The sequence below is a fragment of the Cnephaeus nilssonii genome (assembly GCF_951640355.1).
Source record: "Cnephaeus nilssonii genome assembly, chromosome: 4".
Taxonomy (NCBI): Eukaryota; Metazoa; Chordata; class Mammalia; order Chiroptera; family Vespertilionidae; genus Cnephaeus; species Cnephaeus nilssonii.
The window spans coordinates 6,653,717-6,681,229 of record NC_137075.1 but is presented as its reverse complement, the minus strand read 5'-3'; the positions used below and the strand labels follow the sequence as shown (position 1 = coordinate 6,681,229).

The window sequence follows — 27,513 nt, the reverse complement described above, 5'->3', positions numbered from 1 at the left end:
TTTGCAAGCAGACCTTTTCATGAATGACAGACCTGCTGTGTTTCTGCATAGCAGGAGATGTACCCCACCCAACCCTATACCTTCAGGTAAGGTTCTAGTGGTGATGAACCATGATCTCTAGATTCCCAGGAGACAGAATTAGTCCAGCTAGTAATAGTTGTCCACCTGGATATCTAGGTCATTATGGTCAGGGCCATGTAGGATGAACAAGGATGGTAAGAAACTTTACTGTTTCCTGGAGTGTCTATAATTTCATAATTAATCTAGTCTTTTGTATGATTTTTCATGAATTTTTGCTTTTCTTTTTAACTCAACCATGGAGACTTGAAACTGGCAAGAAGAAGCCAATAAAAGTCAAAAGTCTTAGAGAAACGAGATTTACCAAGTGATACACAGTATAGTTCCCATTCTACCAAAGTTTTTCACCTGAAATTTATTCTAAAATGGCTCATGCATTGTTTATTTGTGCCAGTTTCATGACAGAATCAAATCATGAAGGTTAAATGAGTAAATGAAGCACCGTTTTAAAATTCGTCCTTGGCCGAAACCTGTTTGGCTCAGTGGATAGAGCGTCGGCCTGCGGACTCAAGGGTCCCAGGTTTGATTCCGCTCAAGGGCATGTGCCTTAGTTGCGGGCACATCCCTGGTGGGGGGTGTGCAGGAGGCAGCTGATCGATGTTTCTCTCTCATCGATGTTTCTAACTCTCTATCCCTCTCTCTTCCTCTCTGTAAAAAATCAATAAAATATATTTTTTAAAAAATTCATCCTTGGATTATGAGTGTCTCTTTTCTTACTTCCATTGTTTTATCTCTTTCCAAAGCAAGAAATTTAAATTTTTATGTAACTAAAATAGTCACAGCTCAGAATTCCCTAGAACTTAAAACTTTAACTGCTTTGGCTTACACACTTCAATTTCCTAAATCCACTGCAAAAATAAAAAGAACATTAGATAAATTAAATGACTAATAGTTTCCCAATGCTATAAGTTATACATGTTTACTAGAATGAATACTATTGCCTTTTCTTCTGTTGCTTAAGTCCCTTTGTCTACAGAAAGTGGTGAGAGCTCATCCATTATGTTATAGTCCTGTAATGGAATGAATACATACATCTACTTGAGCAAATAGGTTGATAGGAAGAAGGTCCACACATAATGTGGAAGTAAGTAGTCCCACTTCATCTGTATAGATGCTTACTATTAAAAACACACTGCCAGGAATACCAGGATTTAATGTTATGGTGATGGGGTACATAATAATATAAGAGGAAAAACTATAGTATTTTCAGCAGAGAAAGTTCTAATTTAAAAGATTCTTCTTACCGCTTAATTTTCTAGGGCCCAGAGAGGTAAGTCAAGCTATTACATCTTGCTTGGCTGAGTAGATAATTATTACTTTGGATTGTTGAATATAAAAATGGGGTTTTGATTTTTTTCTTCATTATCAGTCCAACTTTATTCTGCCACTTTATTGGGTTCCCCTACTTCAGTTTTCTGGCTCTGACCCCCAAGTTTTTCAGTGGCTGCTTCTGTGAAGGAAGGAAGTGGAGTGTAAGAGAATTTCAGGGCAGTCCTGTAAAGAAAGTAAGTGTGAAAACTTGAAGTTCATGGGGAAATAATATCTGTCACTTTCCCCATAGGCCTCACTGTTGTATTTGTTTAATATATAAATTGCAATACTTTAAGAGAAGATTTGTTTCATTTCAAAGATTTCCTTATCCATTGCAGCTTATGGAAGATAACCTTCTGCAAATGATAGAAGATTGTGTATGTGTTGGGACAGGCAGTTGCTTTGGGGACTCAGGAGATATTCCAGAAGGAAATCTGTCATAGGGACACATGTGATAAGCCTCTCAGATACTGTGTAGGTTTGATTTTTCAAAGGCTCTTTTAGGGGTGGCATTACAAAATAATACAGGAAGGTAGTACCTGATTTCATATAAGATTCGGCAGGTTCAGTTGCCCTGAGGGAATAAAGGAGTGCGAGGCGTTCATTTGTATAAACACAGAGTGTCTATAAAGTATTCTACAATAGATTCTGATACCTTGTCCTTACATGTTTTGTAATAGTCTTAATGAACTTTTGTTTTCTACTATTCTCATTGGAACCAGTTGGGGTTCATGGAAATGGTCTGATTCTTCCCTTAGAGCAGTGGTCGTCAAACCGCGGCTCTCGAGCCACATGCGGCTCTTTGGCCCCTTGAGTGTGGCTCTTCCACAAAATACCACGTGTGGGCGCGCACGTACAGTGCGATCAAAACTTCGTGGCCCATGCGCAGAAGTCGGTTTTCGGCCTGGGCGAGTCTATTTTGAAGAAGTGGTTCTAACGCTGAGCCACACTCAAGGGGCCAAAGAGCCGCATGTGGCTCGCGAGCTGCGGTTTGCCGACCACTGCCTTAGAGTTATCCTTGTAGAAGATGTACAAGAATAGCATACACTTTTACAACATTCTTACTTGTTCCTGTACTGTGATTTTATTTTTGTTTGTTTTAAAGCTTTCTTGTTAAAACATTTAGTCAAAACACTGATGATTCTATATTCTAATCTTCTCATTTTTTAGTAATTCTTAATCTTTTTAGTAGTACTCATATAAGAAGCTCTAATATTTCTTGAGGCATGGATATCTTTGTAGGTGATTCCCATAATTGGGAGACTCCAAAGCTGAAACCAGATACAAAATGGGTGCGGGTCACCTGTCACTACTTGAGTCAAATTAAACAGAGACAAGGTTGAATCATATATGAGCATTTATTCTAATAATGCCAGCAGAATGGGAGAGTAGCAGTTCATCCTGAAAATTCTGCTTGAACATCTCTTGCTAGCCGGCTGATTATATATGGACTAGAGGCCTGGTGCATGAAATTCGTGCACGGAGCGGGGGGTTGTCCCTCAGCCCAGCCTGCACCCTCTCCAATCTGGGACCCCTTGAGGGATGTCTGACTGCCTGTTTAGGCCCGATCGCACTGGGATGTCAAACATCCCTCTCACAATCCAGGACTGCTGGCTCCCAACTGCTCTCCTGCCTGCCTCCCTGATTGCCCCTAACTGCTTCTGCCGGCCAGCCTGATCACCCCCTAACCACTCCCCTGCCAGCCTGATTGATGCCTAACTGCTCCCCTGCCAGCTTGTTTGCCCCTAACTGCCCTCCCCTGCAGGCCTGGTCACCCCAACTGCCCTCCTCTGCAGGCCTGGTCACCCCTAACTGCCCTCACCTGCAGGCCTGGTTCCCCCAACTGCTCTCCACTGCAGGCCTGGGTCCCCCCCAACTGCCCTTCCCTGCAGGCCCGGTCACCCCCAACTTCCCTCCTCTGCCGGCCTGGTCACCCCTAACTGCCCTCCCCTGCAGGCTTGATCGCCCCCAACTGCCCTCCCTTGCAGGCCTGGTCCCTCCCAAATGCCCTCTCCTGCTGGCCATCTTGTGGTGGCCATCTTGTGTCCACATGGGGGCAGGATCTTTGACCACATGGGGGCAGCCATCTTGTGTGTTGGAGTGATGGTCAATCTGCATATTACTCTTTTATTAGATAGGATAGAGGCCTGGTGCATGGGTGGGGGCCAGCTGGTTTGCCCTGAAGGGTGTCCCAGATCAGGGGACCCCCTTGGGACGTGGGGTGGCCTGGGCGAGGGGCCTGTGGTGGTTTGCAGGCCAGCCACGCCCCCTGGTGGCCCAAGCAGAGGCCCTGGTATCTGGGATTTATTTATCTTCTGCAATTGAAACTTTGTAGCCTGGAGTGGAGCCAAACCTCCTGCTTGCTCCGTGGCAGCAGCCATTTCTGTTGGGATTTATGTATTTTCTATAATTGAAACTTTGTAGCCTGGAGTGGAGGCCTAGGCCGGCCAGGGCTGCAGAAGCTTGGCTTCCTCCATCGCTGGGGGCAACCCCAGCGTCCTGCTCTTTCCAGCTCCATGGCTGCCGCCATTTCTGTTTGGATTTATTTATCTTCTATCATTGAAAGTTTGTAGCCTTGAGTGGAGGCCTAGGCTGGCAAGGGCAGGCGGAAAGCTTGGCTTCCTCCATTGCTGGGGAAACCCAAGCCTCCCTCCTGCTCTCTGTGGCTGCAGCCATCTTGGTTGGGTTTATTTGAATATTTGCTCCTGATTGGCTTTGTGGGTGTGGCTTGTGGGTGTAGTGGAGGCACAGTCAATTTGCATATTACTCTTTTATTAGATAGGATAAGGAAAAAGGGCTACCTGCAAGGAGTAAGCAGGGCAGAATAAGGGCTGCAAGGTCCGTGGTCCCTGTGTCTCCTTCCAGGATCTTGAAGTCCAATAACAAGGTAGTTAATTTTCTATGATGTGAAAACCCAGCTCAGCCCATTCCTGGGACAGGATAATAGTCAGCATTTCTGAGGCAAATTCCCAGAGTGGGTCAGGGTCCAGGCTCAGCAACCAAATAAAAGCATTTCCTTGGTTTGTTCTCAAAATGTATTTTCTTTTCTGAATAATGGACCCAACCAGGCTCCAAGGCGTCTCTTATCTTTTTATACCCCCGTCTTTCTTCTTGAAGCACATCCTCCAGTTTCCCAGGGTCTGTAAGAAAGCCCCTTATTTATAGTTAGTAAGGTGAGGTGAATAATCTTTAAACAACTGTGGTTCTATTCCTATTACTTACCCTTCCCCCTATCAAAGCCTCTGCACAAACCTATTGTTGGGTACCCAGCAAGGGCTAAGTGTCACCTATGGAATTTGCTGCCTGTGTGGAAAGTGTTCTCAGATCTTTATAGCTAGTGAGAAATCATGTCATCATACCTACATGTGGTAGAGCAAGCCTGACTATATCATAATAATTTAGTATTGAAATAATGTAAGGGAAACATGCACATGTACACACACATGCACAGGTACACATGTATGCACATGCACACCAAGTGTATAGTATCAGGAAGTTAAAACCTAGTGCTTTTTGTAGCTCCCCATATTTCTTTTGTTATGGTTCACCTGTGGATACTTATTTCAAGTTAGGTTAAAAGTGATCATGCAGTCTCCACCTTGTGCCCAGCAGACATAGTCTGCAGCTGTTGTCTGGGCACTCCAGAGAGCTCCCGGTGTGCTGGTCTAGCCTCAAGTTTAGTCAGGTGCCCCATACTCTGTGTGGTAGGTGCATGCCCAGGGCCTGTGAGTGAGTCCATCTGATGGCCGGCAGGCATTTGCTCTCAAGAGTACCCTCAGGCTGGTTTATCATTTTAGAGAGGATAGGACTTCTAAAGACAATTAACACAAACTAGAAACAATTTCCAAATTCCTCGGTCACATCAGCCACAGGGCTGGAAACTAGTGCATCTGCATTTGGGAGGTGGATTTTGGGGGTGAAGGGAGGGCAGAGGCTCCTTAGATAGTAAGCTGGATTTGTACCTAGCACCTTTTTAAAAATTATTTATTTATTTATTCAGTTTTATTGAATTTACTGGGGGTGACACTGGTTAACAAAATTATACATGTTTCAGGTGCACATCATCTGTGCATTCACCACCCCAAGTCAAGTCTCCATCTATCACCATTTATCCTCCATATACCCTTCTTAACCTCCCTCCACTGCCCCCCCCCCTCTTTTACCCTGGCAGTCACCACCACACTGTTGTCATTGTCCATGAGTTTTTCCTTTTTCTTTTTTGCTTAAGCCCTCTACCCTCCCAACCCCAACAGCTGTGTCCAAGGTGGCATTCTTGATTCTTAGAGGCTCAGGATGTCATCTCTTTGAAGGAAACCTTTCTGTCTTCTACAATGACCTACTCAGTAAATGTGTTGATTGATTAGTATATACCCTTAAAACTAGGTATTCAGGAAAGAAAATGCAAAGTTCAATGATAAAAAGGTCATGAAAAAGCTTCTTAGATTCCTTGTCACCCATGTACATCTCGGGCTGAGGACCTCTGTTTTGATAAACACTACGGTCTCCATCTCTGAGATAGGACAGTATTTTGTATTGTGATGTTATCAGCCTCCATGAGGGAGAGGGTGTTGCAAGAGGCTCCAAAGGCCTCCTAGACGGAAACCCGGCTTTATTCCTCAGGACCTATCAGGGAGAGGATTGTTTCCACACTAATAATGCTTCTAGCATATTTTGTCATGTATCTTAATGCTGTGATGGTTATTATTGTTATTTATATTTGAACCTATAGTATGGACCTTTGTGTGTCTGCACCTTGTGGGTCTGCTTAGGTTAGAAATCAGTAGTCCTATTATTTGTTAATTATCTTAAATTAATGGATGTGTACAAGTTTTATGAGATTTGCTAATTGATACTTTATTTAGTTATTGGAAAGCTATTACCCCTCTGTTAATTATATCTACACTTACTTTGTTAGCATGCCATAGTTTAAGTGGGTATATATTTTGCTTTGTTAACCAGGTTCAGATCTCTGTTGTGCATGTCACATCCTACCTAATAAAAGGGAAGTATGCAAATAACCATCACTCCACTACGCCCACGATTGGGCCAGCGGCAGGCTGGGGGCGGGACTTGGGGTGGCCAATTGGGCTGACAGAAGGAGCGGGAGGCGGGGACTCACGAGTCCCCGCCCCCGTTCCTCCCGCCGGCCCCAACTGCTGGCAGTGTGGGAGGACCGTGGCGAAGGCGCCCGTGGTGGAACTCGGGGTGGCCCATTGCGTGGCTGCCGGCACCAGTTTTCCACCAGCAGCAGTTTTCCTCTGGCCACCCGCCGATCGGAGCGCCTCCCAATTGGAGTTCCTCTCGGGGTGGCAGATCGCGCTGGCGGGAGGCGGTCCCATCGGCGGGTGGCCAGAGGAAAACTGCTGCTGGCGGAAAACTGGTGCCGGCAGCCAGGTGAAGGAAGGTCTATTGCACAAAACTTTGTGCAACGGGCTTCTAGTATTCTTATATTTGGTAATGGAGCAACTGGATATGTTGGTTGGTGGAAGGATGGGATCACGACACAGAGGGCTAGTCCTCGGTGACCTGTAAGGGGTTGGCATGCAGTCATGTAACATTTTTGTTGCATCTTTTGTTTTCACAGTGAGAGAAAAACGCAAGAGTCTCTTCATTAACCATGTAAGTGAAATTGTGCCTGTGTCCTTCAGAATGACTGTATAGTCAAGAGAGCTTAAATAACTGTGTCTGGGATGGGTGAAAAGGATTCATGTATTTTGTTGATACTTGGGAGAATGTGAAGAATATGGCAGTGTCCTTATGGTTTGCAATGGGACAAGCATGGCTGGTATTTATCCACTGTCCCAAATGTTTTTCCAGAAGCCACAGACTGATGTTGTTCATGGGAAGGTGTGTGAATAATACCACAGCAAACACCACATAGGTCCAAATGAAAGCTACTTCTTTTGAATTTCTGATCCTTTTTTTCTTCTATCCCTACCCCAGATTACTCTTTCTTTGTAACTCAGTTTCATTTGAATAAACACATATTGTTTTCTATGAGGCTGTATTTCTCCATAACTTTCCTTCCCCTAATTATTGTTTATTAAGTTCAATAGTGTCTGAATGTTCTTTTGATTCTCAAAGAAACGATACACTTGACAACACTTTAATTTTAAAGAGTTTAAAAAGATTTAGCTCTAGACTTTTGGCAATTCTGAGCGGTATATTCCTCCCCTTCTTCCAGGCATAAAGCGTTCCATTAAGATCATTTATCCTTCTTCCTTGAGCAGCATGTATGGCTGGCTGGCTCCATGTGCACTCCCCTTCCTCCCCCCACTCGCACCCACCATGGTACCCCAGCTTGCACCCCTGTGAAGTGTGGAGGGTGGAGTTCAGGGACGTTATAGCCATCCCTTCCTGTCCCTCTAAATACATGCCTCTCTTTAGAAAAAGCTATCCCTATGAGGTATGGAATGATGAAGGAGGTAAATTACCAAAATAAGTATGCTATAAATTCTCATATTGAAAACCAGAATGAGTATTTGACCTTACAAGGGTTTGTCTAAGGATTTCTAGACTATCTGCATTTAAGTATTTATAGATCTTGAAGTACTTGGCACTGAAGCTATGTGTTAGAAAGTCTTAAAGCTGTAATATTATCTTCCCTGCCCTTTGAAAATGTAGACAAAATGCCGTTGTGAAGAAATTAATAGGCTAGGTACATGCAAACTAATTATAGCACCATATAAAGATGTCAATGTTATTGTTATTGCCCATGAGAATATAGATAAATTCTATTTAATTTTCCAATTTCTATATCAGAGCTGATGAAAGTCTTTCTGGTATTTTGAGTATGGATATAGTTTTTCATAAATAATGAAGACCAGAATTCCCAGGATGGAGTGTATTCTGTTCTGCTCCATTTGAGAATCCTGCTTTAGAGGGTTTATTTCTGTCTACTATGTTTGAAAGGACGAGGAGCAGATTTCTTATAAAATGGTATCTTTTCAGTTTATACTAAGGTGACCAGATTTTAACATTGGTAAAGTGGGACACCATTGACCAGGGGGGAGGGTTCTTGATTAAAAATTTGGTCTATATTGTAATCGCTTTTGGTATTTTTAATAAAAGGAAATTCACTTCTTAGATCATCGTTGAATTTGCATCTTTTCTTACTCATTATGTTAAAAATCTAAAAAAAAATTTAAAATTATATTAGAAATTATTATATACATATTGCTTAAAAACACAGTAAGTAGGTACATAATTACATGAACATATTTTATTGTTAGTTTATAAATTAAATTAATTTGATTGTTATAAAGTAACTATATTTTAAAAATTATTTTAATTTTAATCCTATATTTCTTTCTAAATAATAACAATACTAACTTGTATTATTTTTCCTCTGAATTTGCTGTAACGTAAGTCGTAAGTGTCACTTTCAAAGCCGGCGGTAGACTGTTTGCCGCCACTATAAAATATAAATAATATGAGTACTGTCTGCTAAATTCAAGAAAATTTATGTATTTATGAAATAAATAAATTACTTACCTAAATTATCTGAAGAGCTGATTTGTAATGACATCACTTGTTTAACTAGCTTACTAGCACGCAGTACGATGTGTACAGTTACAAAATGTTTTCGTTGTTGCCAATCCCAAAAAATGCCATTGTTCATTAAGTCCAAACAATGGTGGTCGAATTCTAACAACTGATCAAATATGCGAACTTTGATAAGCAGTTCTCGATAATCAGTTCTCAACAATTATTTGTTATCATTAAAGTTTAACATTATAAAATTAACAAAAATAATATAAAACTCATATCCTGGCTAAACAGCCACATGGCTGCCGAAAACCGTCTATTCCCTTCCCGTTCTCCCGCCGTTCCCTAGCTTGTCGTGCATTCTTTCCAAAAATCGGGACTTTTTTAAAACGCTGCGGGACGCGGGACAGATTGTTAAAAATCGGGACTGTCCCGCCAAAAGCGGGACGTCTGGTCACCTTAGTTTATACCCTTCACTAGAGAAGTCAAGGAATGTAGTAAGCTTGATCCAGGAACTGAAATGTAAAAAAAAAATTTATTTTTTATTTCATGAGAGAAAGGGAAGAAGGAAGGGAATGGGGGGTGGGGGGTGGGGGGTGGGGGGTGGGGGGTGGGGGAAGAGAGAGAGGGAGAGGGAGAGAGACATCAATTTGTTCCATTTATTTATGCATTCATTCATTGATTCTTGTATGTGCACTGACTGGGGATCAAACCTGCAACCATGGCGTATCAGGATGACGCTCTAACCAACTGAACTACCTGGCAAGGACAAGAAATTTTAAATTTTTAAACCTTGCGCCCTAGCCAGTTTGGCTCAGTGGATAATGCATCGGGTTCAATTCCGGTCAAGGGCATATGCCTGGGTTGTGGACTCAATCGCCAGTAGCAGCATGCAGGAGGCCGCCGATCAATGATTCTCTCTCATCTTTCTATCTCTCTTTCCCTCTCCCTTCCTCTCTGAAATCAATAAAAATATATACTTTTTAGAAAAATTCTAAACCTTGCTTTTGCCTCTTTGGGAGATTTATTTTTAATTTATTGAGCAACTGCTATGTAGCTATGTAAGTACCAATAAAATGTGCTTGGAGGGTGTGAAAGAAGCTTCAGTTAAGGTTTTAATCTCAGTAAGATTTTAAAACTCCAGTAAGGTTAAGGAACCCAACTTTTACTTTGAAGTCGTTTCAAACTTACAGGAAAGTTGCAATAATGATAGAGTTCAGGATTTTCATACCTCACTAAGGAACCTTAGATATTTTCGTTCCCACACCATTCATTTGACTTGACACAGTGGATGTTGATATGGGGGAGCTGTTTTGTTATATCCTCTCTTCTTAATATTTTTCTTTTTTTCCAGAATGTCTAAAAATTATAATGCTATACATTTGATGTCCCATTTGTTTATTTTTTCCTTAGTCTCTCTTGCCCTAGTATCTGTGTCTGTAAAGATATTGCTACGACATATGTCTGCAATTTTGCTGCCTATGGAGTCTTGTAGGATTTTTATGGTTTCCCATCTTACATTCAAGTCCTTTAGCCATTTTGAGTTTGTTTTTATGTATGGTGTAAGTTGGTGATCTGGTTTCATTTTTTTTGAGTGTATCTGACCAAATTTCCCAGCACCATTTATTAAAGAGGCTGTTTTGACTCCATTTTATGCTTTTGCCTCCTTTGTCAAATATTAATTGAGTATAATCGCTTGGGTCAGTTTCTGGGTCCTCTGTTCTGTTCCATTGGTCTATATGTCTGTTTTTGTGCCAGTACCAGGCAGTTTTGAAAACTGTGGCTTGGTAATATGTCTGGTATTGTGATCCCTCCAACTTTGTTCTTTCTCAGGACAGCTGTGGCTATTCGTTTTTTTTGTTGTTGTTTTGTTTTTATTCCAGATGAATTTTTGGAGAGTTTGTTCTAGATCTTTGAAATATGCCATTGGTATTTTAAGAGGTATTGCATTGAATCTATAGATTGCTTTAGGTAGTATGGACATTTTAATGATGTTGATTCTACCAATCCATGAACGTGGTATGTTCTTCCATTTGTTTATGTCTTCCTCTATCTCTTTTTTCAATGTCCTGTAGTTTTCCGAGTACAGGTCTTTTACGTCCTTGGTTAAGTTTATTCCTAGGTATCTTAATTTTTTTGGTGCAATGGTAAATGGGATTGTTTTTTTTCATTTCTCTTTCTGTGAGTTCATTATTAGCATATAAAAAGGCCATAGATTTCTGAGTGTTAATTTTGTATCCTGCTACATTGCCAAATTCATTTATTAGGTCTAGTAGTTTTTTGATGGTGTCTTTGGGGTTTTCTATGTGTAGTATCATGTCATCTGCAAATAAGGACATTTTTACTTCTTCTTTTCCAATTTGGATGCCTTTTATTTCTTCTTCCTGTCTGATCTCTATGGCTGGTACTTCTATTTCTGTGTTGAACAGGAGTGGTGAATGTGGGCATCCCTGTCTTGTTCCTGTTCTTAGGGGAAATGGGTTTAGTTTTTGCCCATTGAGTATTATGTTGGCTGTAGGTTTGTCATATAGGGCTTTTATTATGTTGAGGTATGACCCCTCTATTCCCACTTTGCTGAGAGTTTTTATCAAGAAAGGGTGTTGGATTTTGTCAAATGCTTTTTCTGCATCAATTGATATGATTATGTGATTTTTTTTCTCTCAGTTTGTTTATGTGATGTATCACATTTATTGATTTGAAGATGTACCATCCTTGCATCCCCGGAATAAATCCCACTTGGTCATGGTGTATGATCTTTCTAATGTATTGCTGAATCCGATTTGCTAGAATTTTGTTGATGATTTTAGCATCTGTGTTTATCAAGGATATTGGCCTGTAGTTCTCTTTCTCTCTCTCTCTCTCTCTCTCTCTCTCTCTCTCTCTCTCTCTCTCTCTCTCTTTTGTGGTGTCTTTATCTGGTTTTGGGATTATAGTAATGCTGGCTTCATAGAGCTTGGAAGTGTGCCTTCCTCTTGAATATTTTGGAATAGTCTGAGGAGGATGGTTTTAGTTCTTCTTTGAATGCTTGGTAGAACTCCCTTGTAAAGCCCTCCAGACCAGGGCTTTTGTTTGCTGGAAGGTTTTTGATCTCTATTTCAATTTATTCGGTAGTTATCAGCCTATTCAGATTTTTTGATTCTTCTTGGTTGAGTTTTGGGAGCTTGTATTTTTCTAAGAATATGTCCATTTCGTCTAGGTTGTCCTTTTTGTTGGAATAGAGTTGGTCATAGTATCTTTTCATAATCGTTTGTATTTCTGTGCGATCGGTTATTTCACCGTTTTCATTTCTGATTTTGTTTATTTGGGTCCTCTCTGTTTGCTTCTTGGTGAGCCTGGCTAGAGGTTATAATGCTATACCATTTGAAAATGTTGATACAGATGTCAGTTCCTTGAGTGTCTGGTTACATCTATGGAAGGCTTTCTCTTTTCTTACACTTTCCTATTACACTTCATTCTATCACTCTTGTTATGAGGCACAAATAGAGTGTAATATAAATTGTGGAGTTATTTGGGAAACTACATTGTCCTTGTTAAGGCACCCAAGTGAAGGTCACTGAACTGATTTGATTACTTGTCCTACAAAATGCCTGTTCTCAATGGGATTTCCTGAAGCCCTTTTCTTTTGTGTGTGGTCTGAGGATCTTATCTCTGAATCAGCCAGCACAGATTCTTGAACAAGGTGCCTGATTTTCACATTTCTGAGACTCTGCTGTGGGAAGGAGCAGTTCTAATTTGACCTCATCTGTGACTTCTCCGTCCCTTTGTTTTTTGCTGAGAGTAGAGGGACCCATCTCTTCCTCATGTGAGCTCAATAGGCTTTTTATGGACGCCTCACCCTTCTCACTATGTCATTTTATTTTTTGCTTTATTGCTCCCTTAACTTCTCAGTTTTCAACTTCATCACCTTTCTTAGGGACTTCTGGAGCAGAGAGAGGAAAGAAAAAAATCATAGTCTGAGAAGCAACAGGGACTTCGTCAGAAAAGCCCTGTAAGAATCAGACTCTTCTACCCTTACTCATTAAGTAAAGGCTTTAATCAGATCATCTGTGTTATAGTTTGTTCTTTTACTTTATATATGCTATTAACTTTTATTTGGAAAAATTTCAAATTTATGGAACAGTTTAATATTAATATAGAAAATTCCCATTTATTCTTTACCTAGATTCACCAGTGTTTTATCATTTTTACCTCATGCTCTGATCACATTTCCTATATTATTTCCTATATTATTTTTTTCTGAATTGTTTGGAGTAGTTTGCCTTCATTCTGCCCTTTACTTCCCAATACTCTTCACTGTATTTCCTAAGACAAGGATATTCTCTGTGTAAACACAATATTATCAATGTTATCAAAATCAAGAGTTTAACATTGATACTTTTCTTTTTAATTGACTGTTCATATTCCAGTTGTTTAAATTAAGTGATCCCATAATATCTTGTGTAGCATGATATTCTCTGGTACTGGCTTTTTAAAATTATGATTTTTATTTCAGAGAGGAAAGGAGAGGGAGAGAGATACAGAAACATCAATGCACTCCCCACACAGGGGATCGAGCCCACAACCCGGGTATATGCCCTGACAAGGAATCGAACTGTGATTTCCTGGTTCAACCACTGAGCCACGTTGGCCGGGCATGTGGTGCTGGTTTTAATTCAGGATCACATGTGGCATTTAGTTGATGTGCCCCTAGGTCTCCTTTAATCTCCAGAGACCCTTAGACTTTCTCTCTCTTTCATGCTGTTGACATTGTTGAAGAATGCAGGGCCAGGTGTTTTGTTAACAGAATGTTTCTCATTTTTTGTTTGTCTGAAGGATTCAGGTCAGCACTTCTAGCCAGAATAGGTCATGGAGAACTTGCTTGCCCTTCTTCATGTATCAACTCTGGAGACACACTATATCCAACTGACCTCATTGGTGATGTTGATATTGATCACCTGACAAGGTGCTGTCCAGAATCTCCATTGTGTATTTTTATATTACAACTAATGAGCAGTCTATGAGCAGACACTTTAAGACCATGCAGATATCCTGTTTCTTATTCCCATCCCCAGATTAGCATCAATTGATCATTCTTGCCTGAACCAATCTCTGTATTTTCATTGCAAATGGTAATTTTTCAGCCCCCCATCCCTAAACCCTTATATTTGGAAGTCTCATTCTGCTCTAAGAGCCTTTTCTTCCCATCCAATCATCCATCCATCCATCCATCCATCCATCCATCCATCCATCCATCCATCCTTCTGTTCATCCATCCATCCTTCAATCCATTTATCTTTATATGGACTTGTGGAAATCCGTTTTTCAGTGATTTACATATAGTTCATTGGTTGTCTTTACACACTGGCTCTGTGTTCTCATGCATGCCCCTTTCTTTCTTCCTTCCTTCCTTTCTTTCTTTCTTTCTTTCTTTCTTTCTTTCTTTCTTTCTTTCTTTCTTTCTTTCTTTCTTTCTTTCTTTCTTTCTTTCTCTTTTCTTTTTTCTTTTCTTTTCTTTTCTTTTTTCTTTTCTCCCCTCCCTCCCTCCTTCCCTCCCTCCCTCCCTCCCTCCCTCCCTCCCTCCCTCCCTCCCTCCCTCCCTTCCTTCCTTCCTTCCTTCCTCCTTTCTCTCTCTCTCTCTTCCTCTCTCTCTCTCTCTCTCTCTCTCTCTCTCTCTCTCTCTCATCTAGACTCCATATATACTCATAGCTACTGGGGTATCATTGCTTCTAGGCCCATTTATATATAGGAAATAGGCGTTTTAGAAATCATGAATCCTTACTGACACCCTAATTTCCAATTCCAGTCCATCCCATAGGACATTTTTCTTGTCTTTGGTCTTTGACTATTTTGTGCCCTTCTATAAAAAAAAAAATTCATTTTTAAAAACAGCTTTTACCATAAAATCGTTCTTAGTATATTCACAGAGTTGTACAGCCATCACCATAGACAATTTTAGAACATATTCATCAACCCAAAAAGAAACCCCATGCTCATTAGCAGTCATACCCCATCCCCTTCCCCCAGGCCCTGGCAACCACTACTCTACTTTCTTGTCTCTTTGGACATGTCTATTCCAGATATTTCATATAAATGGTATCATACAATATGTGGCCTTTTGTGATTGGCGTTTTTCACTTAGTGAACATTTTTAGGGTTCATCTGTTTTAGAACTTCATTCCTTTTTATGGCCAGATAATATTCTATTGTACAGGTATGCACATTCTGTTTAATTCATTCATCAGTTGATGGATATTTGGGTTATTTCTACCTTTTGGCTATTATGAATAATGCTGCTATGAGCATTATTATATATGTTTTTCTGTGGACATGTTTTCATTTCTTTTAGGTATATGCCTAAGTGTAGAGTTGCTGGGTCCTATGGTCACTCTATATTTAACATTTTGAGAAATTGCCAAATTGTTTTCCAAAATAGCTGGTCTTTAGCTTTTAATATTTTGTTTGTAGTTGAGTGATTTCAATTTTTTTTAACTGATCAGTAATAAGATACTTGTTTCTTCAAAGCACAACTCTTTTTTTTACTACCTTTTTTAAAAATTTTAAACTTTTCCCAAGAGAAGAAATAACCTTCTAGAACCAGTAAATTTTTTACCTATATAACTGCATTCATAGGGAATTTCGAAGGGATGTTGCTGAAGAACAATGTGGCATAGTAATAACAATTTATTAGGAGTTTAGTGGCCTGAATTATTATTCTTCTGATATTTCTTTGCTGTTGATGCCAAGTTACTGTCACTTGGTAAAGTGCTTTAATTATATCACCTGTAAAGAGGACAATGCCATTTGCCTCCCCATCTCTAAGAATAGTTATGAATAACAGTGGAGATGGGATATGGTTAAGACCCTTAAACATTTGCATTGTGGAAATATTTGACGTATTTGTATTTCTATGAGTGTTTACTAATTATTTAGAAGAGAGAGTGATAACAGCAGGAAAGAAACTTGAGGTTTTTTTACTTTCTGGGGCAAGTCTAACTCATATTTGAGCCTTTCTATAAATTAAATATTTTAAGACCTATACTTAGATAAACATCTGCCCTTCCTTACCCCCAGCATTATGGAATAAGTTCATTTCCCATCTCACCCTACTCCCAAAACTACAGCATGGGATATATATGATCATTGTATTCAAGAAATGAATAGTAAAAAAACTGTTATTTTGGAAACCAGCCTCTTTATTTTATAGCTGCAGAAAGAATTCTGGCAGCAACAAATGCTGTGCTAGCTGCCGTGCAGGAGAAGCCTCCAAGGAAGTGGGAGGCCCATGGTGGCCCACCCTGACCTGTGGTGCTACCAGGAAAACCTTTCTTCCCCAGATGATGCCATTTCTAAAGAGTTGTATGCCTGGATTTTGCCTCATAGCCAGAATGAGAATGAGAAAAAGTAGTCTTATTATAGAGTCAATGCACAGAGCCATAATGAAGCCAAGGTTTGACTTAAGATTGAAGTAAATTGTAAATGCACTTATTTTATAACTAGAGGCCTAGTGCACGACACTTGAGCACTGGGGGAGAGGGGGTCCCTCCACCCGGCTTGCACCCTTTCGCAGTCCGGGACCCCTTGGGGGATGTCCACCTGCCGGCTTAGGCCCGCTGTGGCAGGTGGACATCCCCTGAGGGGTCCTTAGTGCTGCCTCGGAGGTGGGAGAGGCTCCCGCCACCACTGCTGTGCTTGCCAGATGTGAGCCTGGCTTCTGGCTGAGTGGCGCTCCTCCTGTGGGAGCACATTGACCATCAGGGGGCAGCTCCTGTGTTGAGCCCCCTGGTGGTCAGTGCACATCATAGTGACCAGTTCAGTCAATTTGCATATTAGGGTTTTATTATATAGGACTAGAGGCCTGGTGCACGAAATTCGTGCATGGGGGGGAGGGGTCTCTCAGCCCGGCCTGCACCCTCTCCAATCTGGGATCCCTCTCACAATCAGGGACCGCTGGCTCCTAACTGCTCGCCTGCCTGCCTGCCTGATCACCCCTAATTGCCTTTGCTTGCCAGCCTGATTGCCCCAAACTGCCTCCCTGCCAGCCTGGTTGCCCCTTAACTGCCCCCCTGCCAGCCTGGACACCCCCTAACTGATACCCTGCCAGCCTGGTTGCCCCCTAACTGCCCCCCTCGTGGGGCCTGGTCGCCCCCTAACTGCCCCCTTGCTGGCCTGGTCACCCCCTAACTGTCCAGAAGGAAGTCAGAGGTCCATAAGATGTCCGGTCGACCTGGTCTAATTAGCATATTACGCTTTTATTAGTATAGATGACAGCATGCATGACACAATGGAGTAAAAATTTACCTCAAAATTGGCATTTCCTAGTGTTTGTCCTTGAGACCTGATGTTGGTTTATTTTTCTATTTTCTTTTTTTTCATTTTTGTAATTTTGTTTTGTTTTGTTTTGTTTTGTTTTTCAATTTTTTTTATTAAGGTATTATATGTGTACATATCTTACCATTGCCCCTCCCCCCACCCCACTCCCATATATTCCCTCACCCCCCAGAGTTTTGCATCCATTGGTTATGCTTATATGCATGCATACAAGTCCTTTGATTGATCTCTTATCTCCCCCACCTCTCCCTAACCTTCCCCCTGTAATTTGACAGTCTGTTTGATGCTTTACTGTCTCTGTATCTATCTTTTTGTTCAAGTTTATAATGTTCTTTATTATCCATAAATGAGTGAGATCATGTGGTATTTTTCTTTCATTGACTGACTTATTTCACTTAACATAATGTTCTCCAATTCCATCCAGGTTGCTGCAAATGATGAGAATTCCTTCTTTTTTATGGCAGCATAGTATTCCATTGTGTAGATGTACCACAGTTTTCTGATCCAGTCATCTGCTGACGGGCACCTAGGCTGTTTCCAAATCTTAGCTATGGTGAATTGTGCTGCTATGAACATAGGGGTGCATATATCCTTTCTGATTGGCGTTTCTAGTTTCTTCGGGTATATTCCCAGGAGTGGGATTACTGGGTCAAATGGGAGTTCCATTTTCAGTTTTTTGAGGAAACTCCATACTGTTCTCCACAGTGGCTGCACCAGTCTGCATTCCCACCAGCAGTGCACGAGGGTTCCTTTTTCTCCGCATCCTCTCCAACACTTGTCGTTTGTTGATTTGTTGATGATAGCCATTCTGACAGGTGTGAGATGGTACCGCATTGTTGTTTTGATTTGCATCTCTCGGATAATTAGTGATGTTGAGCATGTTTTCATGTGTCTCTTGGCCTTCCTTCTGTCTTCTTTTGAAAAGATTCTATTTAGGTCTGTTGCCCATTTTTTTATTGGATCATTTATCTTCCTTTTATTAAGTTGTATAAGCTGCCTGTAGATGTTGGAGATTAAACCTTTATCAGTGATGCCATTTGCAAATATGTTCTCCCATGCAGTGGGTCTTCTTGTTGTTTTGTTGATGGTTTCTTTTGCTGTGAAAAAGCTTTTTATTTTGATGTAGTCCCATTTGTTAATTTTCTCTTTAGCTTCCATTGCCCTAGGTGCAGTGTCAGTGAAGAATTTCTTTTGGCATATGTTTGAGATTTTGCTGCCTGTGGATTGCTCTAGTATTTTTATGGTTTCCCGTCTTATGTTTAAGTCCTGTATCCATTTTGAGTTTATTTTTGTGTATGGCGTAAGTTGGTGATCAAGCTTCATTTTTTTGCATGTATCTGTCCAATTTTCCCAACACCATTTATTGAAGAGACTGTCTTTATTCCATTGTATGTTCATGCCTCCTTTGTCAAATATTAATTGAGCATAGTGGTTTGGGTCAATATCTGGATTCTCTATTCTGTTCCATTGATCTATATGTCTGTTCTTGTGCCAGTACCATGCTGTTTTGAGAACAGTGGCTTTGTAATACAGCTTGAAATCTGGTATTGAGATCCCTCCTACTTTATTCTTCCTTCTCAGGATTGCTGTGGCTATTCGGGGTCTTTTTTTATTCCAGATGAATTTTTGGAGAGTTCTTTCAAGGTCTGTGAAATATGCCGTTGGTATTTTAATGGGGAGTGCTTTGAATCTGTAGATTGCTTTGGGTAGTATGGACATTTTAATGATGTTGATTCTACCAATCCATGAACATGGTATGTTCTTCCATCTGTTTACATCTTCCTCTATCTCTTTTTTCAGTGTCCTGTAGTTTTCCGCGTATAGGTCTTTTACCTCCTTAGTTAAGTTTATTCCTAGGTATCTTAATTTTTTTGGCGCGATGGTAAATGGGATTGCCTTTTTAGTCTCTCTGTCTGTAAGTTCACTATTGGTGTATAGAAAGGCCATAGATTTCTTGGCGTTAATTTTGTATCCTGCTACATTGCCGAATTCCTTTATTAAGTCTATTAGTTTTTTGACGGAGTCTTTTGGGTTTTTTATGTACAATATCATGTCGTCTGCAAATAAAGACAGCTTTACTTGTTCTTTTCCAATTTGGATGCCTTTTATTTCTTCTTCTTGTCTAATTGCAATGGCTAATACTTCCAGTACTATGTCAAACAGGAGTGGTGAGAGTGGGCATTCCTGTCTCGTTCCTGTTCTTAGGGGAAATGTTTTTAGTTTTTGTCCATTGAGTAAGATGTTTGCTGTGGGTTTATCATATATAGCTTTTATTATGTTGAGGTATGAGCCTTCTATTCCCACCTTGTTGAGAGTTTTTATCAAGAAAGGGTGTTGGATTTTGTCAAATGCTTTTTCTGCATCAATTGATATGACTATGTGATTTTTATCTTTCAATTTGTTTATGTGATGTATCACATTTATTGATTTGCGGATATTGTACCATCCTTGCATTCCTGGGATAAATCCTACTTGGTCATGGTGTATGATCTTTCTGATGTACTGCTGGAGCCGATTTGCTAGAATTTTGTTGAGGATTTTGGCATCTATGTTCATGAGGGATATTGGTCTGTAATTCTCTTTCATTGTGTTGTCTTTATCTGGTTTTGGTATTAGGGTGATGCTGGCTTCATAGAAGGAGCTTGGAAGTGTTCCTTCCACTTGAATTTTTTGGAATAGTCTGAGGAGGATAGGTTTTAGTTCTTCCTTGAATGTTTGGTAAAACTCTCCTGTGAAGCCATCAGGCCCCGGGCTTTTGTTTGCCGGAAGCTTTTTGATGACTGCTTCAATTTTGTCCATAGTTATTGGCCTATTGAGCTGTTTAGATTCTTCTTGATTGATTTTTGGAAGGTTATATTTTTCTAGGAATATGTCCATTTCCTCCAGGTTGTCCAGTTTGTTGGAATAGAGTTGTTCGTAGTATTTTGTAACAATCCTTTGTATCTCAGCGGGGTCTGTTGTTATTTCACCTCTTTCATTTCTGATTTTGTTTATTTGGGTCCTCTCTCTTTGCTTCTTGGTGAGCCTGGCTAGAGGTCCATCAATCTTGTTTATCCTTTCAAAGAACCAGCTCTTGGTTTTGTTGATCTTATGTATTGTTTCTTTGGTCTCTATGTAATTTATCTCCACTCTGATCTTTGTTATTTCCTTCCTTCTGGTTACACTGGGCTTTTCTTGCTGCTCATTTTCTAGCTCTTTGAGTTGTAGGGTTAAGTAATTTATTACCATTGTTTCTTGTTTTTTGCAATAGGCTTGTAGAGCTATGAACTTCCCTCTCAAGACTGCTTTCGCTGTGTCCCATAGATTTTGGATTGTTGTGTTTTCATTGTCATTTGTTGCCATGATGTTTTTTATTTCTTCCTTGATCTCTCTGGTGACCCAGTCCTTGTTTAATAGCATACTGTTTAGTCTCCATGTGTTTGATTTCTTTGGATTGTACTTATTGTAGTTGATTTCCAGTTTTATGCCACTGTGATCTGAGAAGATGCTTGATATAATTTCTATCTTCTTGAATTTGAAGAGACTTTGCCTGTGACCCAGCATATGGTCTATCTTTGAAAATGACCCATGTGCACTTGAGAAGAATGTATATTCTGTGGCTTTGGGGTGAAATGTTCTGAAGATGTCAATTAATTCCATCTGGTCTAGTGAGTCATTTAGGATTGCTGTTTCTTTGCTGATTTTTTGTTTAGAGGATTTGTCCAGTGGTGATAGTGGGGTATTAAAGTCTCCTACTATGATTGTATTGCTATTAATCTCTCCCTTGATATCCTCCAGGAGTTTTTTTTTATGTATTTGGGTGCTCCTATATTGGGAGCGTATATGTTTACCAGAATTATTTCTTCTTGTTGGATTTCTCCCTTTAGTATTATGAAATGGCCTTCCTTATCTCTTGTTATGGCTTTTACTTTGAGGTCTATTTTGTTCAGATATAAGTATTGCTACCCCAGCTTTTTTTTTCATTTCCATTTGCCTGAAAGATATTTTTCCATCCCTTCACTTTCAATCTGTGTGAGTCTCTTGTTCTGAGGTGGGTCTCTTGTAGGCAGCATATATATGGGTCGTGTTTTTTTATCCATTCAGCTACTCGATGTCTTTTGATTGGAGCATTTAGTCCGTTTACATTTAAAGTTATTACTGAAAGGTATTTCTTTGTAGTCATATCTATTTTTGTGTCTGTATTCCTTCTTACCTGTTTATTTCTTCTTTTTACAGTATTCCCTTTAGCAATTCTTGCATTGCTGGTTTGGTGGTGATAAACTCCCTGAGGCTTTTTTTGTCTGCAAAGCTCCTGATTTCCCCTTCAATTTTAATTGATAGTCTTGCTGGATATAGTATTCTTGGATTCAGTCCTTTGCTTTGCAACACTTTGTATACCTCCTTCCATTCACTTCTAGCTTGTTGTGTTTCTGTTGAGTAATCATTTGACAATCTGATGGGTGTTCCTTTGTAGGTAACTCTCTGTCTCTCTCTTGCCGCCTTTAGGATTCTCTCTTTATCATTTATATTTGCCATTGAAATTATGACATGTCTTGGTGTGGGTCTTTTGGGATTGATCCTGCTTGGGACTCTCTGTACTTGCGTAACTTTTATCTTTCCCATATCCGGGAAGTTTTCTGTCATTATTTCTTCAAATAGATTTTCTAATCCCTGCTGCTCTTCTTGTCCTTCTGGCAGCCCTATTATACGCATATTACTTCGTTTCAGGTTGTCCCGAAGCTCCCTTAGGCTTTCCTCCTGCTTTTTAATTTTTTTCTCCAATTGCTGTTCAGCTTGAGCTTGTTTCTCTACCTGATCTTCTAACTCACTAATTCGGTCCTCTGCTTCTTGTAGTCTACTGTTGAAACTTTCCATGGTGTTTTTGATTGTAGCTATATCACTTTTCATTTCTTCCTGGTTCTTGCATAAGTTGTTGATTTTCTCATCCATCCGATGTATAAATTCCACGACCATTACTCTGAACTCCTTTTCGGTCATGTTGCAAGCTTCAGTTTCACTAATTTACTTTCTTGGCGACTCCACATTTTCTTTCCTCTGTGAGTTATTTCGTTTCCCCATTCTGGCTATTACCAGAAAGCTCAAGCTTCCGTTTGCGTGGACCTGGGCCGTGTACTGTGGGGACTTCGCTCCACCCGAGTTTCACTGAAGTACTCTGACACTAGGACGTGTGGCTGCCTTTGGTTGGCGGGAACCAGACTTGCCCAGGGTCAGTGTCTCCAGTGTTCGTGTGGTCTCTTGTGCACACTTAGAATCAGGGGCCCTGTCTGTACCACACTGTTGGTATGTGCCAAAAATGAGATCCTTAGCATGTGCCAGGAGTCAAGAGTTTCCCTGTGTCTGCACCAAGACTCGAGTGTCAAAGTCTCTGTTGCCTTGTGCGGTTTCTCGTTGAGAATCAGGGTCCCTGTGTGTGCATGCACCAACAATTGGGGTCGCTGGCTCTTAGTGTGAATGCGCTGTGAGTCAGGGATCCCAGGCAGCTGTGTCCGGCGTGCCAAATTCCCTGAAGTGGAGCTGCGTCCTGTGTGTGCTCTCTCTACTGAGCCAAACCGGCTAGAGCGCACATTCTTAAAATCCTGAAGGTGAGCTGGCTCCGTGAACTCTCCCAGAGTCCAGGAAGGGGAGCGGAGTCCGACCTGTGCGCCAAATTCCCCAAAGGGAAGCCCCTCTGTGCACGCTCTAAGAATCCCCGAAGGGGGAGCTGTGACCTGCAAGCCAAATTTCCCCAAATTCCCTGAAGGGGAGCCCTCTGTGCGCACTGACAGATTTCCCCGACGGGGAGCTGCTTCTGTCCCGCGCGCGCCAAATTCCGTACAAGGGAGCGGGTCCCTGCGCAAAGCTCGGCAGCTTGGGCGAGGGGCGGGTCTATCAGTTACTATGGCACTATTCGCGCGCCTGCGGGGAGGGGGATAATCTCTTTGACTCACGGAAATCTGCGGGGAAGTCTGGATTCTTGTTGTTTGTTGGTCTGAAGCTGTGATAGCAGTTCTCTGTCCCCAGTGGCTACAGGGTCCTGGTTTGTGTCAGAAGCCAGGATCCGAGTCTCAGGCAGCTCTGTTTCCCAAGATGGCATGGTCTCCGTGTCCGCACCAGCCGCCGAGAAGTGTCCGCTTTGTGCGCGGGGCTCCGCCGTCTAGGACTGCCCGGTTAGGGAGCCCCTTGGAAGACCTGCAGAATCTAACTGACCCTAGCTCATACACACACACACACCTCACATGTCTACACTCTCCTCTATGGGTTCCTCACTCACACTCTCTCTCTCCCTACCTTCCTGCCGGTCGCCATCTTTTTCTCATTCTATTTTTCTATTTTCATAGAGTAATAATTTTGTTCACTTCTGTTCTTAATTCCATGGCTATTTGCTTTTCCTGCCCTTTCTTCTTTTCCTCCTGTAAGAAATTGATCCTGCTGAAAGCTATTTTGTCTTCCTTTTTCTTTCTATGGAATATTAGTTTGTTAACACTTTGCAGTCAAAGAGGAGTTTTTTTATTTATTTACTTTGTCCTTTTCATCTTTGTGTCTCTGAGCTCCTGGTGGTGTTGGAAGGATATGATGCAGCTTTCTTTTCTCTTAGCCCTGGTGTCATCTACATGTATGTCCTTCTCCGCTCTGAGTGCTCTGGGATTACACAGGGAATTTCACAGAATGTTCCTTGTGTCCACTCCTAATTAGCTGTGTGACTTTGTAGATGTTTCCTTGTTTGTAAAATGAGGAAAATACCCCACCTGCTTCATGGTTTATCGAGACTGTGCACCGCAATGTACGGGAGGTGGCAGGTGGTGGCACTGGGCACTGCCACCTCTTTTCCACTTCTGTGCTCTGTCTGCCCCATGCATGTTGTGTGCACATCAAGCACTCAGTTAATATTAATAAAGGGAAACTGGTGCAGATTTCAGTCTGTGCACACACAGTCTGTCTTCTATCAGGGTCATGGTTTGCTCTCCTCTGAATAAAATTTTTTTAGAAATTATGCAGCATTCATTTTTGGAGATTTTATTTATGTAATATTTTTTACAAACATTTAAAACTTCTTTTCCTCTAGTAATATGACCTCATTTTTTAATGCTTTATTTTTATTTGATCCTAACAAACCCTAAGAAGTGGTAGGACAACTTGACTCAACCATTGAAAATAGGAAGTTAAAGTGCAGAAACTAAGTGTTAGAAGTGACTTCATACTTGTTGAGCATGGCTCTGTGCTCAGCACACCACTTGTTATCCCACGCAGTCCTTCCAGCACCATGATGAGGGGTAGTCTTTGCTCTCCATATTTTACAGATGGAAGATATTGAATCTGCAGGAGGTAAAGCACAAGGCAACCTTATAATTTGTTGTCCCAATCAGGACACTAATGAGTGTGAAAGGGAGTGCTGTTATTGTTTACTTCAGGGCAACAGGGGCAAACTAGGATTGCCCCAGCAAGCCAGAACATGTGATCATCCTACTTAAGGAACTTGCCCAAGTTCACATAGCTAATCAGTGGCAGAGCTACATTCTGAACTCTAGGCTTTCTGACTCCAACCATGTTCTAGCCCATCTTGTCTTGGAATGTCTCATCCATGTTAACTAATTCCCTGCAGGGTCACAGAGAGCCAGCCATTGCTCCACTGAGGTGTGTCCTAAGCGTGTCAGCATTTCACTTACCAGTGGCATGGGCCCTTGCTATGAGCTCCTGTTTGCCAGCTTGACATGGCATGCTCCTTTCTGCTGAGGCTGTGCTGTCATGACCAGCTCAAAGACCAGCTTGCTCATGGAGGCAAGCTTGCCTCTGGAGGCAAGCTTCCTGTGTGATGGCTGTGGTGTGGGCCAAAAAGGCACTCTGGTCCCTGGATGAAGCTGTTAGTGTTTGCTGATTCAAGACATTTATCCAGTCTACCTCCAGGAGACTTGGAGTCTAGATCCTAGAGAGAACAGAGACGAGTAAGCTGAAAATGGCAGCGGAGATTGATCAGTGCTGCAGAAGTCACAAAAGCCTAAGAGCACCTGGGAGAGGACACTCAGCCCAGATGGCAGGAAGGAGTCCCGAGCAAGGGCTGTCAACAAGGTTCTAGGATGAGTGTGGTCAGAGAAGGTAAAGGGCCTTTGGGGTATTGTATGAAAAGATCTGGGAGAACATGGCATAAGTGAAGAACTATAGATATAAACGTATGGATTTGGTGTCACACAAATATGCCTTTTGAGCTCTGGTGTCTTAGATTTGTCCTTGGGAACATTACTTCATTTCTTTGGACTCTTGACTTGTCTGTTAAATGGGAATTCTACTTACCTTCCTAGGGGTTTGTGAGTTGTAAATGAATACACGTATTCAGAACACTCTTTTTTTTTTTTTTAAGTGATGTAGATTTCAGATCAAGAGGTTTACATTCTATGAATCTTATAGTTTTGACATTCAACAAATGACTTAACCTTTTGCACTCAGATGTCGAGTGTGACTCGACACGGTTAGCATTAGAATAAAGGAATCGAGAAAAAAGCAAGCGAGTGCAAAGGGTTAATGCCCAGATGATATTTTAGAGTGATGACACCCCCTGAAAATGAAAATCTTTTATAATTTAATACTTATGATTTTTATTCAATTTAGAAGTAAGAGTTTAAAAGTTGAGTTGGCATACCCTGGCAAAGTGAGGGCTTTGGCACACCAGCCCTTAGTACTGGGAGGCTCAGGCTGACATCTGGGCAATCCCAAGCCAGGACTGGCCAGCCCCTCAGTGGGGCTGATTTCAAGTTAATCTTCTGAACCTTAGGGACTGTGTTCCCAGGGTTGTTCCTGCCCTGCAACTCAGGATGGTAGTTTCTTAGATTGTGAAGGGATGTAGAGTGTGCTCACTAGAGTGCATTACTCAGCTCCTCTCCTTGGCTCTGTTCACATTTTAATCATGAAGAAATTTGTGTCAGAATAGTTGAAACCATACAATAATAGAAGTGAATTATTATTGTCCTTTTGCTTCTTTTTTGGGATTATTCCCAAAGTTATCCTGTATCTCCAAAAATTCATTAACATCTGTTAATTACTGAATTATTGTGTTAAACATATCTGTTGAAGTTTTGTTTGTAGTAGATTTTACACTAGTAGAGAAAATTTCATAAGAACTTTTTAAAAACTTGCCTCCCATATTAATAGCTATTATTAGCTTCTGATTTTTTTAGTGTGTCTTACATGATTTCAATGTAATTATTATAAGAGCTTAAAAAAAGAAAGAATTTTTAGTGCCTTAGGAATGTCTTAGTGAGAATATTGTGATGAATTAGATAGGTATGAAAATGCCATGTTAAAATTGACATCCAAGTTGTAACTTCAACTTACAAGCCTTCTTTGTGCCTTTCCTTACATAGTGCACAGACACACTATGTGAAGATCATCCATTGGTCCTCTTTTGCAAAGTATCAGACAATCTTCCCTTTAAAAGATAACTTTGCCGTAACAAAAGAATACTTTTTTTAAAAAAATCATCACCTCTTGAAATTCAAGCAGATTAACCAGGAGATTCTAAATTAACTTTGACTGCATTTTCCATAGCCCCCCAAATACTCTTACCCCAAGAATAGAGTGCCGTGGAGTCTGGGTGCACAAAACCAGGACATGCCCTTCATTAAGGGCTTTTGTTAGTGTGATTGGCAGTCTGCTTGTTCCACACAGGCTCCAGGGCAGGTGATTTTTACGGACTCTGCACTCTGATGCTTGATAGCAAGAGTACTGTTCTTCCGATGAAGGAGGTGTGGGACTATGAGTGGTGACTTTTATGTGTGGAAGAACAAGTAATTTCATTGTAAGAAGAAAGTGTTTTTATATTGTTCTTGCTTGGTAGTATTCACATTTCTTGTTAAGACATTTGTCCTTTGTGATCTGGCCTGAAGTTTAAGGGGATGATGTTCTTTGGAAGAATTTTGAGCTCTGTTTAATTGTTATTGTCTTGTCACCATTGTTTTCCAGCATCCTCCAGGACAAATAGCAAGGAAGTACAGCTCCTGCTCCACTATTTTCCTAGACGATAGCACAGTCAGTCAACCAAACCTCAAGTATACAATTAAATGGTGGGTATACAGATTTTTGCTTAAATGAATGCTTTTTCTATTCCTAATTGGTTGGTTGTGCGGTCTGGCAGGGAGAGGCCATTGACTATGGAAAATCTTATTAAAAAGTGATTTTGGTAGTTAAAATGTGGGGTGTTCAAAATATTTGTTAATATTACCAGTTAGGTAAAGAGACCAAATTTTGAAATTATTTTAAATGTAGATTAAAGCATATTTTTTATTTTTGTGCATACTTTTTACCTTCCCACTTTGTATTAAGGCTATACTTGCACGACTCTGCTAATATTTTACCTTCAAA

At 40.9% G+C, this 27,513-nt stretch overlaps 1 protein-coding gene across 1 annotated transcript in view; it reads left to right on the top strand.

Annotated features, from left to right (window-relative positions):
* The window catches only part of CCNY (cyclin Y), a 228,363-nt gene that overhangs the window by 137,944 nt on the left and 62,906 nt on the right, over positions 1 to 27,513 (top strand). Inside the window, exons 3-4 of the mRNA XM_079769141.1 lie at positions 6,974 to 7,008; positions 27,115 to 27,215. Coding sequence (XP_079625267.1) covers positions 6,974 to 7,008; positions 27,115 to 27,215 — 136 coding nt within the window. The remainder of the gene's footprint in view (positions 1 to 6,973; positions 7,009 to 27,114; positions 27,216 to 27,513) is intronic.